This window comes from Gekko japonicus, unplaced genomic scaffold (genome assembly GCF_001447785.1).
Source record: "Gekko japonicus isolate JY-2015 unplaced genomic scaffold, Gekko_japonicus_V1.1 scaffold1400, whole genome shotgun sequence".
Classification (NCBI taxonomy): Eukaryota; Metazoa; Chordata; class Lepidosauria; order Squamata; family Gekkonidae; genus Gekko; species Gekko japonicus.
Window position 1 is genome coordinate 34,372 of NW_015166462.1, and position 16,476 is coordinate 50,847.

The following is a 16,476-nucleotide window of genomic DNA, read 5'->3' on the forward strand; positions in this document are numbered from 1 at the left end:
GGAACACAGTTCCCCCAGGTGAGGTACGGGGGGCACATGACGAAGCCCCACCCCCTGCTTCCGGCCGCCCCGCTTCCGGCCCTCATTCAGCCAGGAGGAGGCAGGAGAAGAGGGAGGGTAAGTTGCTTCCTCCCTGCCTCTCCTCACCCCTCCTGCCTGGGGCCAGGGAGGGCCTTCGCGGGGCTTTCTTGCACTCCCCCCGGCCTTGCAGGTCCACCGCCGGGCCCCTCATGGGGCTCGTCAGTGGAGCTGCAAGGCCGGTGGTGGCGGCTGGGACAGTTGGGGGCGGGGTGTGTGGCCTTATGACACATTTCCGGTAATGCCAGGGGGTGTGGCCTTATGACACACTTCCGGTGATGTCAGGGGGTGTGGCATATGGTAATGAGTTATGCTAATGAGTTCCCCTAGCTCTTTTTCTACGAAATGACCCCTGTATATAGGGTTGCCAGGTCCTCCCCGGCCACCACTGGGAGTAAGGTGGGGTGGGGTTAGGCTTGTCAGGTTCAGGCTGGGAAACTCCTGGAGATTTGGGGATGGACCCTGGGGACGACAGAGACCTCAGCAGGGTACAGTGTCATAGAGTCCACCGTCCAAAGCATCCATTTTCTCCAGGGGAACTGATCTCTGTACTGTGGAGATGAGCTGTAATTCTGGGGAAACCCCAGGTCCCACCTGGAGGCTGGCATCCCTACAAATACAGGAGACAACAACTGAGGCTGCCTTTCTCTACCAAGCCACGCCCATGAACTTACCAGGGATATCTGGCTGACTGGGCACATTGCTGTACTAGAAGAATTTTTATTTGATCCAGGCTAAATCACAGGAGGGCAACAGCGTTTTCTGGTATCGGCAAGGGAATGTCACACCAAATTATGCCAGAAAAGTGTTCCATTAATGTGAACAATCAGAGGTCATTTCGGGGGGGAACGCGTTCCCCCGGGTGAGGTGCAGGGGGGCGGGGCACACGATGAAGCCCCGCCCCCTGCTTCCGGCCGCCCCGCTTCCAGCCCTCATTCAGCCAGGAGGAGGCAGGAGAAGAGGGAGGGTAAGTTGCTTCCTCCCCGCCTCTCCCCACCCCTGCCTGCCTGGGGCCAGGGTGGGCCTTGGCGGGGCTTCCTCGCACTTCCGCTGGCCTTGCAGGTCCACCGCCGGGCCCCTGATGTCAGGGGGTGTGGCATATACTAATGAGTTATGCTAATGAGTCCCCCTAGCTCTTTTTCTACGAAATGACCCCTGTGAACAATGATGTCTTTTTCCAAGGGTCAATCAGTCAGTCTTTGTTTTCTTCCCCAATCTACCCAGTGCATTTTCCTCCTTTCCCTGTTTGAGCTTCACAACGACCCTGTGAGGCTGATTATGCCGAGAAAGAGGTGACTGGCCTGGGGTTACCCACTGAGTTTCATGGCAGAATGGGGATTTGAACGTGGGCCTCCCAGATCCACAACTGGCTCTCTAACTACTGCACTGCACTGACACTCAAAAAACAAACACCAGGGAAGCATAAATGAAATTAATCCAGTCTGGTTTGGCCTGAGCTGGGGTCCCCGGCTTGGTTCAAAGGACCTAACTAACAAGTATCAGCAACGTTCTCTTTACAAGTCCTTCTTCCCCAAGAACGGACAGCAGAGCCATCATTCCCACGTGGAAAAGTCTGCTGTTACAACACCTGGATGGCAGAAGAAGCTTTACTTGGCTGCTAGATCTTTCCTGAGCTGCTGCAGGGTTCGGGGACCAGTGGTCCACATTCCTGCCCCGGCTAACAAATGACCCTGGAAAAACAATTTTAAAACAGGGGAACTGTCACCTCCACAGGGACATTCTTGGCTTCAGAGAATATCTGACTATTATTAGACAGAGACTAAACAGCGGGCAATCAATTAACAAGATTCGACCGGTCAACTGGCCAGCTGGCCGATCTAGAGAAGTTGTACACAAGACGCAGAACTGCCGCAACAGAAGAAAGATGTGCTAGGTTCCCGAGCACTTTGCACATATACTTCCACTGCCCCCCCCCCAAAAGGGGGAGGTCTCTTTTAATGTGTGGGTAGACATGATGTGTTTTAAAATTTCTTGTCGTTTCTTCCTCTCACTCAAGGTATGTAACGCTGCCACCAGGAATTTAATTCCAAACCTTGGCCCCGGTCACACGGGCCAGAAAATGCGCGGAGGGGGGAGCGTTGCTGTTTGCCCCGGAACAAAGTAACGCACGGCAGCCCGATCAGATGTCCCGTCGAGGTCCAGTGGTTAGGCTGTTAGGTGCCGATCACACGGCTAATCTGCAGCGCAGCAAAGAATCGGCGCGGCGCGATCACACCAGCAATCGCACTGTGCCGCTTCCGTGGCAAACGAGATTTTTTTTGTCTCACTGAAGTTTGCGCATGCACCTGATCGTTTGTGCACATCCTGTGGAGACTTAAAAAAAGAAACATCTGGTTTGCAACGGGACATGGGCTGGCGCCGGATGCCACGGGTTTCCAGCGGAAACGTGATCAGACGCCCGCCCTTGCCCCACGTTTTCTGGAAACTAGTACATTGTATGTGGTGGTTTTTTACCGTGGTTAGCCACGGGTGTACTACGCTTCCCAGATGTTGCGGTGTGATCGCGCCCGGAAAATCCGCCTATCATCCGTGTCTTCAGCGTGGCAACTTCTCCGTGTGAACGGGGCCCTTATTAGTCAACTGCCCCCTTAGTATTGTGCCCAAGCTCTAAGGCTCCTTTGTTGGGCTGTGCGGTCCTGAAAAAGAGACTGTTGTGTTGTAATATCATATAACTCTAGATCGTCAGCATCATGTGTGTTCTGGTCCTCAGGAGAATACCTACAGCTGCCACCCCCCCTCACACCTGGCGGGAAGGTCACCCCCCACCAGAGGTCATTTCGGGGGGGATCGCAGTTCCCCCGGGTGAGGTACGGGGGGCGGGGCACATGATGAAGCCCCACCCCCCGCTTCCGGCCCTCATTCAGCCAGGAGGAGGCAGGAGAAGAGGGAAGGTAAGTTGTTTCCACCCTGCCTCTCCCCACCCCTGCCTGCCTGGGGCCAGGGAGGGCCTTCGCGGGGCTTCCTCGCACTCCCGCCGGCCTTGCAGGTCCACCGCCAATCCCCTCATGGGGCTCGGCAGTGGAGCTGCAAGGCTGGCGGCGGCCGGGACCGTTGGGGGTGGGGTGTGTGGCCTTATGACACACTTCCGGTGATGTCAGGGGGTGTGGCCTTATGACACACTTCCAGTGATGTCAGGGGGTGTGGCATATGCTAATGAGTTATGCTAATGAGTTCCCCTAGCTCTTTTTCTACTAAACGACCCCTGCCCCCCACCACATTTTACCCTCACCTTTGCGAAGAAAAGCACTTTTCTTATGGTCCATGAGGAATCGTGGTGCACGGGAGAAGTTTGACATCTTATTACTTTTCATGGCTTCGAAGGAGGCATTCGCCACCACAGAGTTGATGGCTGCGTCATCTAGATCCTTGCCCAGGAACTGGCTGATACGGACTATGCTTCCCCGCAGGTCCTAGAGAAGAGGATAGGACAAGGCCAGGGAGATGGTCTCTGTTTACAAAGAGCGCACTTCCAATGCTAATGTTCCTACACACGTAAACCAAGGGTCTTCCCAAGCAAGAGGCACCTGAAGGATGCCGCTAGAGAGACTTGGGAGCAGCGTTCCCTCTAAGCGGAGTTAGTGTGAGCTAGCTTACAATTTTTTAGCCTCCGGCTCACGCATTTTTGTCTTAGCTCAGGAAAGATGGCTCCAGAGCAAACTAATTTATGCAGCAGCCAAAATCGCTCGCTCGCCACTTTAATGCCAGGAGCTCACAAAGTAGGATTTTTTTGCTCACAAGACTTCACAGCTTAGAGGGATCATTGCTTGGGAGTTGTAGTCGGGGAACGCGCACCAAGAATCTTTTGTTGAAGATTCCTAACTTCTTTGCAAAACTATAGATTTTTGAAGTTCTTTCCTTAACTGGGCGCCATGAAGATTTAATAGGTTTGAAATGGGATTTCCCTAAGCCTCCGTCTCCTCCTCCCCTCCAAAATAACCCAGAAGCCTGAGCTCTCTGCTCCTCCCCTCCGTCTTAAGTCCAGCAGGCCAACGGCCATTACAGATTCTAGTCCTCTGTTCTCTTTTCATCCAGCTTTTAGCAGGTCAGTTTCTTGTGGCTTCGTCTACCCAGACAGGATTTTCTTGTGAGGCGAATAGATAGTAAAGCACTTCAGTAACGAAGCACTATGGAAATTGGTAACAATCATGGTTAATATACTTCCATGCCAGACAGAATGATGCTTTTGTTTACACACAGTCAACAGTGACATGATTATTTTTTTTTAAGTCTCAAAACTGGAACATTTTATATCTCCCACTTAAAGCTACAGGAGGAGAAATCTACTTCAGAATCTTAGCCAGCGTTCCAGCATGCTGCAAACTGAGCCAAGCAATACACAATAGAGAGCGTCTCCCCGCTTATAGGTTGGAAACAAGGGGAAACGCAGCCAAGACTAGAAACCTAAGACTAGGACCTTTCACGCAGAATGCCGAATTATTTCCCCCCCTTCACGCACTTGGATGACCTTCAGAACCTGGCTTCCGTTGCCAGCATAGATATGTTCCAGCATTCGTGACAGGCAAAACTGTATCTATTCTTGCAAAATGCAAGTTGAGAGCACAGCTAAAACAACATAATAACAACCTCTTGCAGCTCCTCATATGTGATGAAGAAGAAGTTCTCCTCATCCTTCAAGTCCATCCACATTTTTTTAAGTCTCAAAACGGGAACATTTTATATCTCTCACTTAAAGCAACAGGAGGAGAAATCTACTTCACAATCTTAGCCAGCGTTCCAGCATGCTGCAAACTGAGCCAAGCAATACACAATAGAGAGCGTCTCCCCGCTTATAGGTTGGAAACAAGGGGAAACGCAGCCAAGACTAGAAACCTAAGACTAGGACCTTTCACGCAGAATGCCGAATTATTTCCCCCCCTTCACGCACTTGGATGACCTTCAGAACCTGGCTTCCGTTGCCAGCATAGATATGTTCCAGCATTCGTGACAGGCAAAACTGTATCTATTCTTGCAAAATGCAAGTTGAGAGCACAGCTAAAACAACATAATAACAACCTCTTGCAGCTCCTCATATGTGATGAAGAAGAAGTTCTCCTCATCCTTCAAGTCCATCCACCCTTTAACATGGTCAAACCAGGATCCAAAAGGCACTGCAGCAAGAAGCAAGAATTAGGCAGGCCCCTTAGTGCAGGGGGCACGCACTTGGGGGAACCACAGAGAAGGAGGGAGGGAGGTCACGTGAACACAGGAACCCACCGAGCGGCCTTATCCTGAGTCAGACCCTTCGTCCATAACCATGTCACTGCCTCCGGTGGGATTTGAGGATCCCCTGGAATTACAGCCCATCTCCAGACTTCAGAGATCAGTTCCCCTGGAGAAAATGGATGCTTTGGAGGGTGGACTCGATGGCATTGTACCCCACTGGAGTCCCTGTCCTCCCCAGGCTCCACCCCCAGATCTCCAGGGGTTTCCCAGCCCAGATCTGGAAACTCTACCCCTTCCCCATCCCCCTCTGGTGGCCAGGAGGGACCTCGCAATTCTAACTCAGACTGGCAGCAGCTCTCCGGGGTCTCAGGCAGAGGGCTTTCACCATCATCTACTGCTTGGTCCTTTTACCTGGAGATGCCAGGGGTTGAACCCAGGACCTTCCGCACGCCAAACGGGTGCTCTGCTACTGAGCCACAGCCCCTCCCCGCTCGTCCCCCAGTCACTCACCATCCCCCTTTAGAAACTCTTCCAGAAATCGGTCCAAGGTTCCAGGGTCTTTATAAGGGCGAAACATCGAGGCAAAATGGTAGAGGGACACTAAGACATCTTTTGGGTTTCTAACTGTATAGATTATCTGTCGGGAGAAGGGAGTGGGTTGAGTGTGCAAAATGGAACGCTGCAACATCGGACAACGCAAGCCGACTCCACACGTATGAAATCTAGACTAGACTGTTTATGCATGCACCCGTGAAACACATGTCTGCAGCCCAGAACCCTAAGCCTGTTAATGAATGTGGTATAATATTTTTGCCCTCTTGCTTTGTTGGACTCAAAATGTGTAATTTTCATTCAGGAGCAGGTGAGGGGTGGTGTGTTTTTTGGTCTGCTGCCCCCGACAGGCACCTTTCCCTCCTTGACTGCTGCATGCTTGGCTCGGATTCCAGGATGCAGCTAGCTTCACCTCTCCTTCCATGCTTTGGACAGCTGCCAGCCTTTCCTAAATCCGAGCCTTCCCTAAAATACTGTTTGCAGGTACACGTCTTATTTATCCGTTTCAGTTTTCCGTTTCAGTTTTGATTCAGCACCTTCAAAACAAAGAGCCACTCCTCTGTATTTTGGTCGTCCCCCCCCCCCCCGTTAAAGCATTGCTCTGGGCAAGCAGCGTGTGCATGTGGAGGGGCGGCTTTGCAATTCTCACGAGAGTCAGTCGATCAGTACGGGCAGTCAGTCTCTGCTGGGAACAGGAAGAATCAGGGCCAGACTAGGTGCGACGGTGTCCTCATGGCTACCACCAGTGTTCCCTCTAAGCTGAGTTAGTGTAAGCTAGCTCACAGTTTTTTAGCCTCTGGCTCACACATGTTTGTCTTAGCTCAAGAAGGACGGCTCCAGAGCAAGCTAATCTAGGCAGCAGCCAAATCACTCGCTCACAACTTTAATGCCAGCAGCTCCCAAAGTAGAATTTTTGCTCACAGGACTCTACAACTTAGAGGGAACATTGGCTACCACCATTTTTAAAGCCATTCAAAAATGCTGTCAAGTGCCCTTGTTCTTCCCTCCGGTGCCTTTTCAGGCGCCAAAACACCCATGGGGTGTGTGGCTATTTCGGGACTTGATACAGTATGGGTAGGGTTGTCAGCTCTGGGTTGGGAAATAACAGAAGATTTTTGGGGGGTGGAGCCTGGGGAGGGCGGGGTTTGGCAAGGGGAGGGGCCTCCACGGGTGCAATGTCGTGGAGTCCGCCTTCCAAAGCAGCCATTTTCTCCAGAGGAACTGGTCTCAATTGATTTCCTGCCACCACCTGGAGGTTGGCAACCTTAGGTACCGGGGAAGCAAGAGGGCCTCAGCCCACCACACTGTGGCCTCAATCCCAGTTTTAAATGGCTTTAAAATGGCGGCGGCCTTGTTGTTGCAGACACAAGGATGCCATTGCGTCTCGTTTAGCCCAGGTTGCTCCTGGCCTTGATTCAGTCTGGAGGTTTCTACATCTGTGCAAAAAAAGGTGTAAGTGCAGGTCCAGAACGGGCTCTCCACACAATACCCGTCATGGGCAACATTAAAAACTCGAGACTCCCTGATTCGTGACCCATCCCCTGTATATGACAGAACATCAGTCCTCCACCAAACCGTTCCAGCTGGTCTCCCACTCTGACTCCCAGGATATTTCTCTCTTGTTGCCTTGCCTGGACATGGCTCCTGGACAGAGTTGCCAACCTCCAGGTGGGATTTAGCGGTGTCCCAGAGATCCATTCCCCTGAAGAAAATGGGAGTTTCAGAGGGTGGACCCTCTGGCATCACACCCCAACCGAGCTCCCCAAACCTGGCTTTCCCCAGGCTCTGCCCCCAAGATCTCCAAGAATCTCCAGGCATTCCCCCAATCTGAAGTTAGCAACCCTGTGCCCAGACCACTCTTGGGAACTCTCCTCTCTCTTTGTAGCAGGAACTCATTTGCATATTAGGTGACACACCCCTAATGTAGCCAATCCTCCGAGAGCTTACAGTAGCCCCTGTAAGAAGAGCTCTGTAAGCTCTTAGATGATTGGCTACATTAGGGGTGTGTGGCCTAATATGCAAAGGAGTTCCTGCTACAAAAAGAGCCCTGTGGGCTTCCTTCAAATCCCTTCTCAAAAGCCACCTGTCTCATGTGCTTTGGTACCATCTCATCTCTTCTACAAATAAACAGACACAACTGATCCTTGCTTATGCATACCTCCGCCATCCTTCCCTCCCTCCGTTGCCTCTCCTGCTCCACACTTTAGTTTGTAAGCTCTTTGGGAAAGAATGATCTTATTACTTTGCAAAGTGCCATGAATATTGATGATGCTATTTAAATACATGTGTTTGTAAAGTGCAGTCAAGGCTGCAGCCGACTTATGGGGACCCCGTAGGGTTTTCAAGGCAAGAGGCAAACAGAGGCATTTTGCCAACACCTGCCTCTGTGTAGAGACCCTAGACTTCCTTGGAGGTCTCCCATCCAAGTACTAACCAGGGCCAACCCTGCTTAGCTTCTGAGATCTGATGAGCTTGAGCTAGCCTGTGCTATATAAATGCACCCATGCACAAATATTGGATTTTCACCTGATAAATGCAAACAACACTGTTCTCCACACCCAGAAAGAGCCATGGGCCAGGCTGTGCATATCAGTGAACAGGCTGTGCATATCAGTGAACCAGGTCTTTCAGCATTTTTGAGATGAGCAGCAATTCCTTAGAGGTCAAGAGAGGGAACTCCACGAGAGCTGCCACCTTTCCAAACAACCTCTGTAGCTGCGTAGCCGCTCAACACACAAGGATGAGCTGGTGACATTTTTCAGGATATGGACATGAGCCATTCCACCTGCCAGCAGCTGCAGATCAAGCGGTTTTTAAAGGCACAACAGAAGCCAGTTGAAAATCTGGCAGCCCCAGGACATCTGTAAATGCTCAAAGGCTCTCTCTCTCCCTCCCTCTCTTTTCTCTTTCCGGTTTACATTGCTGAGCCCTGGCATTAAAGCTAGTTTCTTAGCTTTGGCTGGAATTAGGCTGCAAGGGAATCCTCCCTTACAGCTTAATTCCAGCTAAGTCTTGGACAATGAGAAGTCTTGATGACACCTTCACCTATGGTCTGCTGCAGTGTAGCGGCCGACGGTGCAGCCCTGACTTGAGTTATGCCTTTCTAAGTCCATTGACTTCAGTGGACTTAACGTGTGAACGTAAGAAGAACCCTGCTAGCTCAGACCAGCAGTCCATCTAGTCCACCATCCTGTCTCAAACAGCAGCCAGCCAGTTCCTCTGGAGGGCTAACAGCAGGACATAGAGGCCAAGACCTTCCCCCAGCGTTGCTTGCTGGCACCGGTATTCAAAAGTTTACTGCCTTTGGATGTGGAGGTTCTTTTTAGTCAGTGTGGCTAGTCGCCAGAGATGGACCCTTCCTCCATGAATCTGATTAGTCCTCTTTTAAAACTGTCTATGCTTGTGGCCATCACCACATCCTCTGGCCCTGAACTAGAAGGGTGTAACGCTGCTCAGGATTACACTATAAGAGAATGAGGTTGTGGAAGCTGATCCCTGTGTTAGGCAGGTTCCGCAGCCTCACCCGCTGTACCTGTAATACTGGCCTATCTTAAAAGGCTGTTGAAAGCGCTACACAGGTGGCTAAGTGATACTGTTTGCTCTTACCTTGGCTTTGGACTTGAAGAAGGACTTTGCAAAGAGCTGCATCGGCAGGTGGGAGCTAATGAGGCGAGGTGACTTGTTAGTTAAAGCTTTCCGGTAGCCCATCACTGTCTCGTACCAAGGGGCCCGGTCCCAGTTCGGGACGGTTTGGCACCAGTTGGGGTCCCCATTGTTGAGGATGAGACTTAGGATCTCCAGCATCCATACTGTCCCTAAAAAATGAAAGGGGAGGTACGCCCCCAAACAGTTTAGTTATTTAGAAATCCGACATGCAGAAAGCTACTAAAAAACAACAACGGTGGTTTCATGTGCTCAAGGAGAAATAGCAGGGTTCCAACTTATATTCCCTACTTATTTTATTTTAAAACGTTGGCCATTTGTACGCCTACTCTTGAAGGTATGCTTGCAAAGCAGTTTGCAACAGAAACATATCCAAAATAAGTTTAACGACAAATGGATGAACACACTTAAAACTGCTCCACAAGGGGAAAACACAACAAGGCAGCAGATAAATCTGTCTCCTCGGCTAATAGTGATCCTAAAAGGCTCTTGGAGGCAGGAGAGGCACTAGGGTTGCCATGACTGGGTTGGGAAATCCCGGGTGATTTGGGGTGGAGCCTAGGGAGGGTGGAGCCTAGGGAGGGTGGGGTTTGGGGAGGGGAGATATAATGCCACAGAACCCACCCTTCAAAGCAGCCATTTTATCTAGGGGAACTGATCTCTGTAGTCTGGAGATCATTAATAATAGCAGGAGATCTCCATTCCCCACCTGGAGGCTGGCAACCCAAGGAAGAGACCATACAAGTCTCCAGGGAGAGGACTGGGGGAGGAGGAACCACTGAAAAGGCCCTGCTCCACCCGAGAGGATAGTTTGAGCAGCGCCCTGTGAACAGACCTTCATATTCATGAGGGTTGATGTTGTGGTGGGATTATTCTGAAAGGGTTTGTCATTTTTTAGTTTTAGTGTCTGAGGAAACTGTAGGCAATTTTTCACTGCCCTGTTTGTTGTATATACCATCATTCTTTATGGCATCCATTTCTAATTTTGTAATCCAGCTTTATTACACTGTTGCATATATCAGATTGTTTTATGACAGTGTTCTCTGTTTTTGTAATCCTGTTTTATTGCACTGTGTGTTGTATGTATTACAGGGTTGTTTTTGCATTCTCTAATTCTGTCATTAGGCTAGCCTGATCTCTCGTCGGATCTCGGAAGCAAAGCAGGGCCGGCCCTGGTTGGTACTGAGACGGGAGACTGCCAAGGAAGTCCAGGGTTGCCACGCAGAGACAGGCAATGGCAAAACCCACCTCCGTGCGCCTCTTCCCTCGGAAGCCCCACCAGAGGCCACCATCAGTCAGTGGCTGCTTGACAGCCCTTTCCGCACCAGTTCTGGAATCCAGTCTTTATGGGTTGTTTGTACATATTAAGTCCTGTTCATACGAGGGGTTTTGGTCCAGGAGCGAGACAGAACGGGGGCGGATCAAACGGGCACGATCCCACGGCAACATCTAGGAATCGTTGCCTGCCCGTCTCCGATCCGTCTCTCCCGGCCGAAAACCTGCACCAAAAAGAACCACCAACCTGGGTGGTTCTTCCGATTGAAGTACCTCAAGCCGGCCGTGGGATCGGCCGGCACATCCTTGTGCCGGCACATCCCGGCCCCCAGCCGAACTGCGCATGCTCGAGCATGCGCAGTGCGGCAGCCTCCCCCTCCCCCTCGCCTCTTCCTCCCCGGCATCTGATCGTGCCGGGGAGCAACAGCGCGCAGCTAACGTGATCCGTGGGATCCCGCCGCAGCGTTTCTTTTTTGGAGCGGCTTTTAAAAGCCGCGCTTCGCCTTGTGTTTTCCCTGCCGTTGTAGCCCAATCGCTCGCTCACAACTTTAATGCAAGTAGCTCACAAAGCAGAATTTTTGCTCACTGAGCTTGCTTCTCCAGAACAATAGCTTGCCTGGATCCAGGAACTAACCTATAGGTAAGCAGTGTAACGTAAATAGCCTATCACTGGGCGTGGGAGTGTGTTGGGTGTGGCGTTTGGCATGCTTATAAGCATGGCTCCAGCCCTGCTAGAGTTGTCTTGTAGTTTGCTGAAATCACTGAATAAACTAGAGCTGATCACTGCAATGCATCTAGAACGCAGTATTTAACACAGGGCATAAGCTTTCGTGATACCCTGAAAGTCTTATTGGCCTCTAAGGCGGGACTAGACCCAAATCTAACTGTTCTATGGCAGGCCAACATGAATACCCTCTGAAAAGAGCTTTCGGTAAGTGTGTGAAGGAACCGCAGAATGTCTTTAAAAAAGAGAGAGAGAAGGGAAAAGAGAGAGTTGTGAGCAGTGCTCCCTCTAAGCAGTGGAGTCTTGTGAGCAAAAAAACTACTTTGTGAGCTACTGGCATTAAAGTTGCGAGGGAGCAATTTGGTTAGTGCATAAATTAGTTTGCTCTGGAGCCATCCTTCCTCAGCGGAGACAAAACTGTGTGAGCTGGAAGCTAAAAAACTGCAAACTAGCTCACACTAACTCAGCTTAGAGGGAACACTGGTTGTGAGTTAGCCGAAGCACCTTGGGAAATCTTTCTCCGGGATATGACGTGGGGGCATTGGATCTGTGCCTCTGTAGAACCATTTATTTGACTTTGCCTGTGCTCTACATGCCCATTTGTCAACCACACAGATATTATGGAGGTGCTATAAGTCTTGGGTGCTCTCCTGCCCATAGGAACCCAGACCTAGGAAGCACGACTCTTTGAATATCTAATTGGCTCACAGAAGTGGGGGGCATGTAACAAGAGGAACAATATTTCTGTCGATTTATTCGTTACAGGTTTTAATCCTACTTTTCAGGCATAAATTGGCTTCAGAGTATCTTGCAAGAATAAAAAAAGACAAGAAGAGTATATAAGAAGAGTCCTGCTGGATCTAGGGTTGCCCGCTGGCTGGGGAGGGGGGGAAATGTTCTGTTCTTTTAATAGAGGATCGTTAGCACATTAGAATGTTAGTTACCCGATTGTGTTGTTTACCACCATGCCCTGGAAAGCTTTAACTGCCCATTTCCACACATCAGATCTCAATTAAAGGGACGGGCTGTGGCTCAGTGGCAGAGAATCTGCTTGGCATGCAGAAGGTTGCAGGTTCAGTCCCTCGAATCTCCAGTTAAAGGGATCAGATAGTCGGTGATGTGAGAGACCTCTGCCCGAGACTCTGGAGAGCCACTGCCGGTCTGAGCAGGCAATACTGACTGTGATGGACCCGCGATCTGATTCAGTATCAGGCAGCTTCATGGGCTCATGTGTGCTCGTGACAGGACATTTTTCTCCAGGCCTGTTGACAGCACTAGTAGGATCAGACTAATGGTCCGCCTAGTCCACCACCTTGTTTCACAGAGTGGCCATTTTTTGTTGTTCAGTCGCACAGTCGAGTCCGACTCTTCGCGACCCCATGGACCAGCTCCCGCCAGGCCTTCCGGTCTTCCGCCGTCCTCTGAAGTTGGCTCAATTTCATGTTCGTTGCATCTCTGACACTGTCTAACCATCTGTTCCTCTGCCGCCCCCGTCTTCTTTGACCTTCAATCTTTCCCAGCATCAGGGTCTTCTCCAGTGAGTGCTCCCTTCTCATTTGGTGGCCAAAGTATTTGAGCTTCAGTTTCATTATCTGGCCTTCCAGGGAACAGTCAGGGTTGATTTCTTTGAGGATTGACTGATTTGATCTCCTTGCAGTCCAAGGAACTCTCAAGAGTCATCGCCTGCACCATAATTCGAAAGCATCTATTCTTCGGTGCTCGGCCTTCCTTATAGTCCAACTCTCGCAGCCACACATGACTACTGGGAATACCATTGCTTTGACCATGCAGACTTTTGTTGGCAGGGTGATGTCTCTACTTTTTATCATGCTGTTTAGGTTCGCCATCGCTTTCCTCCCAAGGAGCAGGCGTCTTTTAATTTCATGGCTGCTGTCACAGTCTGCGGTGATCTGGGATCCCAGGAACGTGAAGTCTGTCACCACTTCCACAACTTCCCCTTCTATTTGCCAAGGAGTGATGGGGCCGGATGCCATGATCTTAGTTTTTTTGATGTTGAGCTTCAAGCCCACTTTTGCGCTCTCCTCTTTTACTCTGAGCAAGAGGCTCTTTAGATCCTCTTCACTTTCAGCCATTAGAGTGGTATCATCTGCATATCTGAGGTTGTTGATCTTTTCCCCAGCAATCTTAATTCCCGCTTGTGATTCATCCAGGCCAGCATTTCGCATGATGTACTCTGCATATATATTAAATAAGCAAGGTGACAATATACATCCTTGTCGTACTCCTTTTCCTATGCTGAACCAATCAGTTGTTCCATATCCGGTTCTAACTGTCGCTTCTTGGCCCTTATACAGGTTTCTCAAGAGACATGTGAGGTGGTCTGGTACTCCCATCTCTTTAAGGACCTGCCATAGTTTGTTGTGATCCACACAGTCAAAGGCTTTAGCATAGCTGTTGTCCGGAGAACAGTTGTAATTCTGGGAGATCTTCGGGGACCACTTGGAGGCAGGTGACCCTCATTGGAGGTCTTCCCCTGATGCCCATCTCCTCTTACCCATGTCTGGTGGGTGCGCAGGACTGGGTTACCTCAGACATTATGCCCCTAAATGCATTCCTTGCCCTGGAAAGCCCACCTGTCCCCTTCACTCCTTTTCTTCCAATGCTCAGTTAAGATACTTTTATTTGGGAAGACTGAGAAGAGGTTTATCTCATCTCCTCTTTCCCATATCTGGTGGGTGCGCAGGACTGGGTTACCTCAGACATGCCCCTAAATGCATTCCTTGCCCTGGAAAGCCCACCTGTCCTCTTCACTCCTTTTCTTCCAATGCTCAGTTAAGATACTTTTATTTGGGAAGACTGAGAAGAGGTTTATCTGTTCTATCACTATGGGGTTGTGGGTGTTTTCTTTGTTTTACAGTTGTGTCCACTGGTGTGTCATTTTATTACGATGTACCTGTTCAGTGATTTGAAAGTAAGTCACAGAGGTGTTTAGTTCAAAGGGGCAACCAAAACAAGCCAACAGTACAATAAAACCAGACTGAAATGGTGGGGGGGGAATCCCATACAGTAGCAATACAGCAGCTGCAAAACTAAGGTCCCTCAAAGGCCAGCACAACAATAAAACAACCAAACCAAAAAAATCAGCTCAAAAGCAAATACAGTGCTATCAACCAAGCAAATGAAAGTGAAGAAGGTTAGATAAAGCCAAATAGAACCAACCAAAATCCCAAGTAAAGTGGAAGGTCTTTAAACTGGAGTTTAAAACTGGTCATATATTAGTGCCGGGAAAGGGAGTTCCAGAACTGAGGTACCACCACCAAAAAGACCCAAGACCTACCAGTGAATCGCATCAATTTTGAAGGTGGGATGCACAAAGCAGAGCTCTTAAGGTGGATCTTTACTGCCAGGATGGTTTATGTGGGACTAAGTGGTCCTTTGAGTAAAAAATACTATTTGGAATAGTATTTTGTAAGTGTTAGATGTGCACCTGGGAATTCCATGCTGGTAACTCTTCCCCGGGGTGAGCAGGGGCTCAATCTGGGTCAGGAGCATGAGAAGTGGCTTAAACTGCCCTGCCCATGTTAATTTCCCTACTTGAAATGGCGCAAGAAGTTACTAATTGCTCTTTTGGGAGGAACTCATAGGTAGCCATTGGTACGCAAAAGCTTCTGCAATGGAGCCAATAGTGGCCTACCAGACCATTTCAGGTTGGAAAAATGGTGTAAAGGGGAAAGGTTTAATCCCTTATTGCCAATCCAAATTGGGCCCTGCATGCTTGGGAACCAAGTCAGCAGCACCGAAGTCCAGGAGCACGTCTGATCCAAGGTTCTCAAGATGCCCACTGGGTGGCTTTTGTAGTGTGTGAATCGCCCCTAAGGATGTACATGGGACTATGGTTGCTAGGACCATTTTTCAATGCGCACGTGCACACACGCACACACTGCAATTTCAGCTTTAGCACTTGTCACTAGACAAGAAATGCCAACACAACTTGCAAGAGGTATTTCTAGACTCCTGGCTGCAGGGTTGGCTCCTTGGGATAAAGCCTCAGACACTCTTAAATATCAAGTTAAGAGGGGGCATCAGCTGCTTCCCCCACCACACTGTCAGTCTTTCTTTCCTTGCTCATTTCTATTCTCTGTCCTGCTCTTTACAAAACTCAAGCTGGGTTCATGCAGTTCAAGAAACAGGGTGAAAACCCTATGACAGTGATGGCGAACCTTTTAGAGACCGAGTGCCCAAACTGCGACCCAAAACCCACTTATTTATCGCAAAGTGCCAACACGGCAATTTAACCTGAATACTGAGGTTTTACTTTAGAAAAAACAACTCATACATTAACTTAAGATGGTCCAAACAAAGTAAGGAAAGCCATCCCAAATGCTTTCATTTACTTAAAATTATTTGGCAGAGAATTTGACACTTTAATGATGGTCTGGGCCTGGCTGGGGCGATGGCACGCGTGCCAACAGAGAGGGCTCTGAGTGCCACCTCTGGCCCCCGTGCCATAGGTTCGCCACCACTGCCCTATGAGGTAAGTTGCATTTGATAAAATTCTTCTACAGTATCGTTAAAAGTTTTGCCCTGCCCTGAATTCTAACCCCTGTACTTCTCCCCAACACCACCAACTTGCTTCAACAGGCCCCCCCACCCCTCCCCAGAAAGCTTGGCACCTGATTTTTGGTAGGTGACATTGAAAACGTCATCATCTCGAACTTGGAAACTGTTTTCCACCAACTGCAGCACTTGTTCTGAATAGATGATGTGAGGAAAGTTGATCCCCTTGTATTGGAAATATTCCTTGAACATTCTGCTAAGGGCCAAGAAGACAGCATGCAGGGCTTTAATTACTGGGGAAACAGGCAGCAAGGATGAATTCGAATGAAGAGCGTAGAGCCTCTTAGCTGGGAGGTGCGGGAGGATCCTGTAAAAACATTTACAAAATATTGGATGAGATGGTGAGACGACAGAGTACAGCCAGTGTGGCACTACAGTAGTCAGAGATTTTTTTAAAAAAATAAGACCAAGGCTGATGGTGC

The 16,476-nt window shown here is 49.7% G+C and overlaps 1 protein-coding gene across 1 annotated transcript; it reads right to left on the reverse strand.

The window, feature by feature from the left end:
* Positions 1-1,873: 1,873 nt before the first annotated feature.
* On the reverse strand, positions 1,874-16,246 carry LOC107111138 (sulfotransferase family cytosolic 2B member 1-like). Its single transcript, XM_015412060.1, has 6 exons — positions 16,111-16,246; positions 9,421-9,629; positions 5,773-5,899; positions 5,113-5,207; positions 3,329-3,509; positions 1,874-1,944 (listed from the first exon to the last, which is right to left on the reverse strand). The coding sequence occupies exons 1-6, from the start codon at positions 16,244-16,246 to the stop codon at positions 1,874-1,876; spliced, it is 819 nt and encodes a 272-aa protein (XP_015267546.1).
* Between the last annotated feature and the right edge of the window lie 230 nt (positions 16,247-16,476).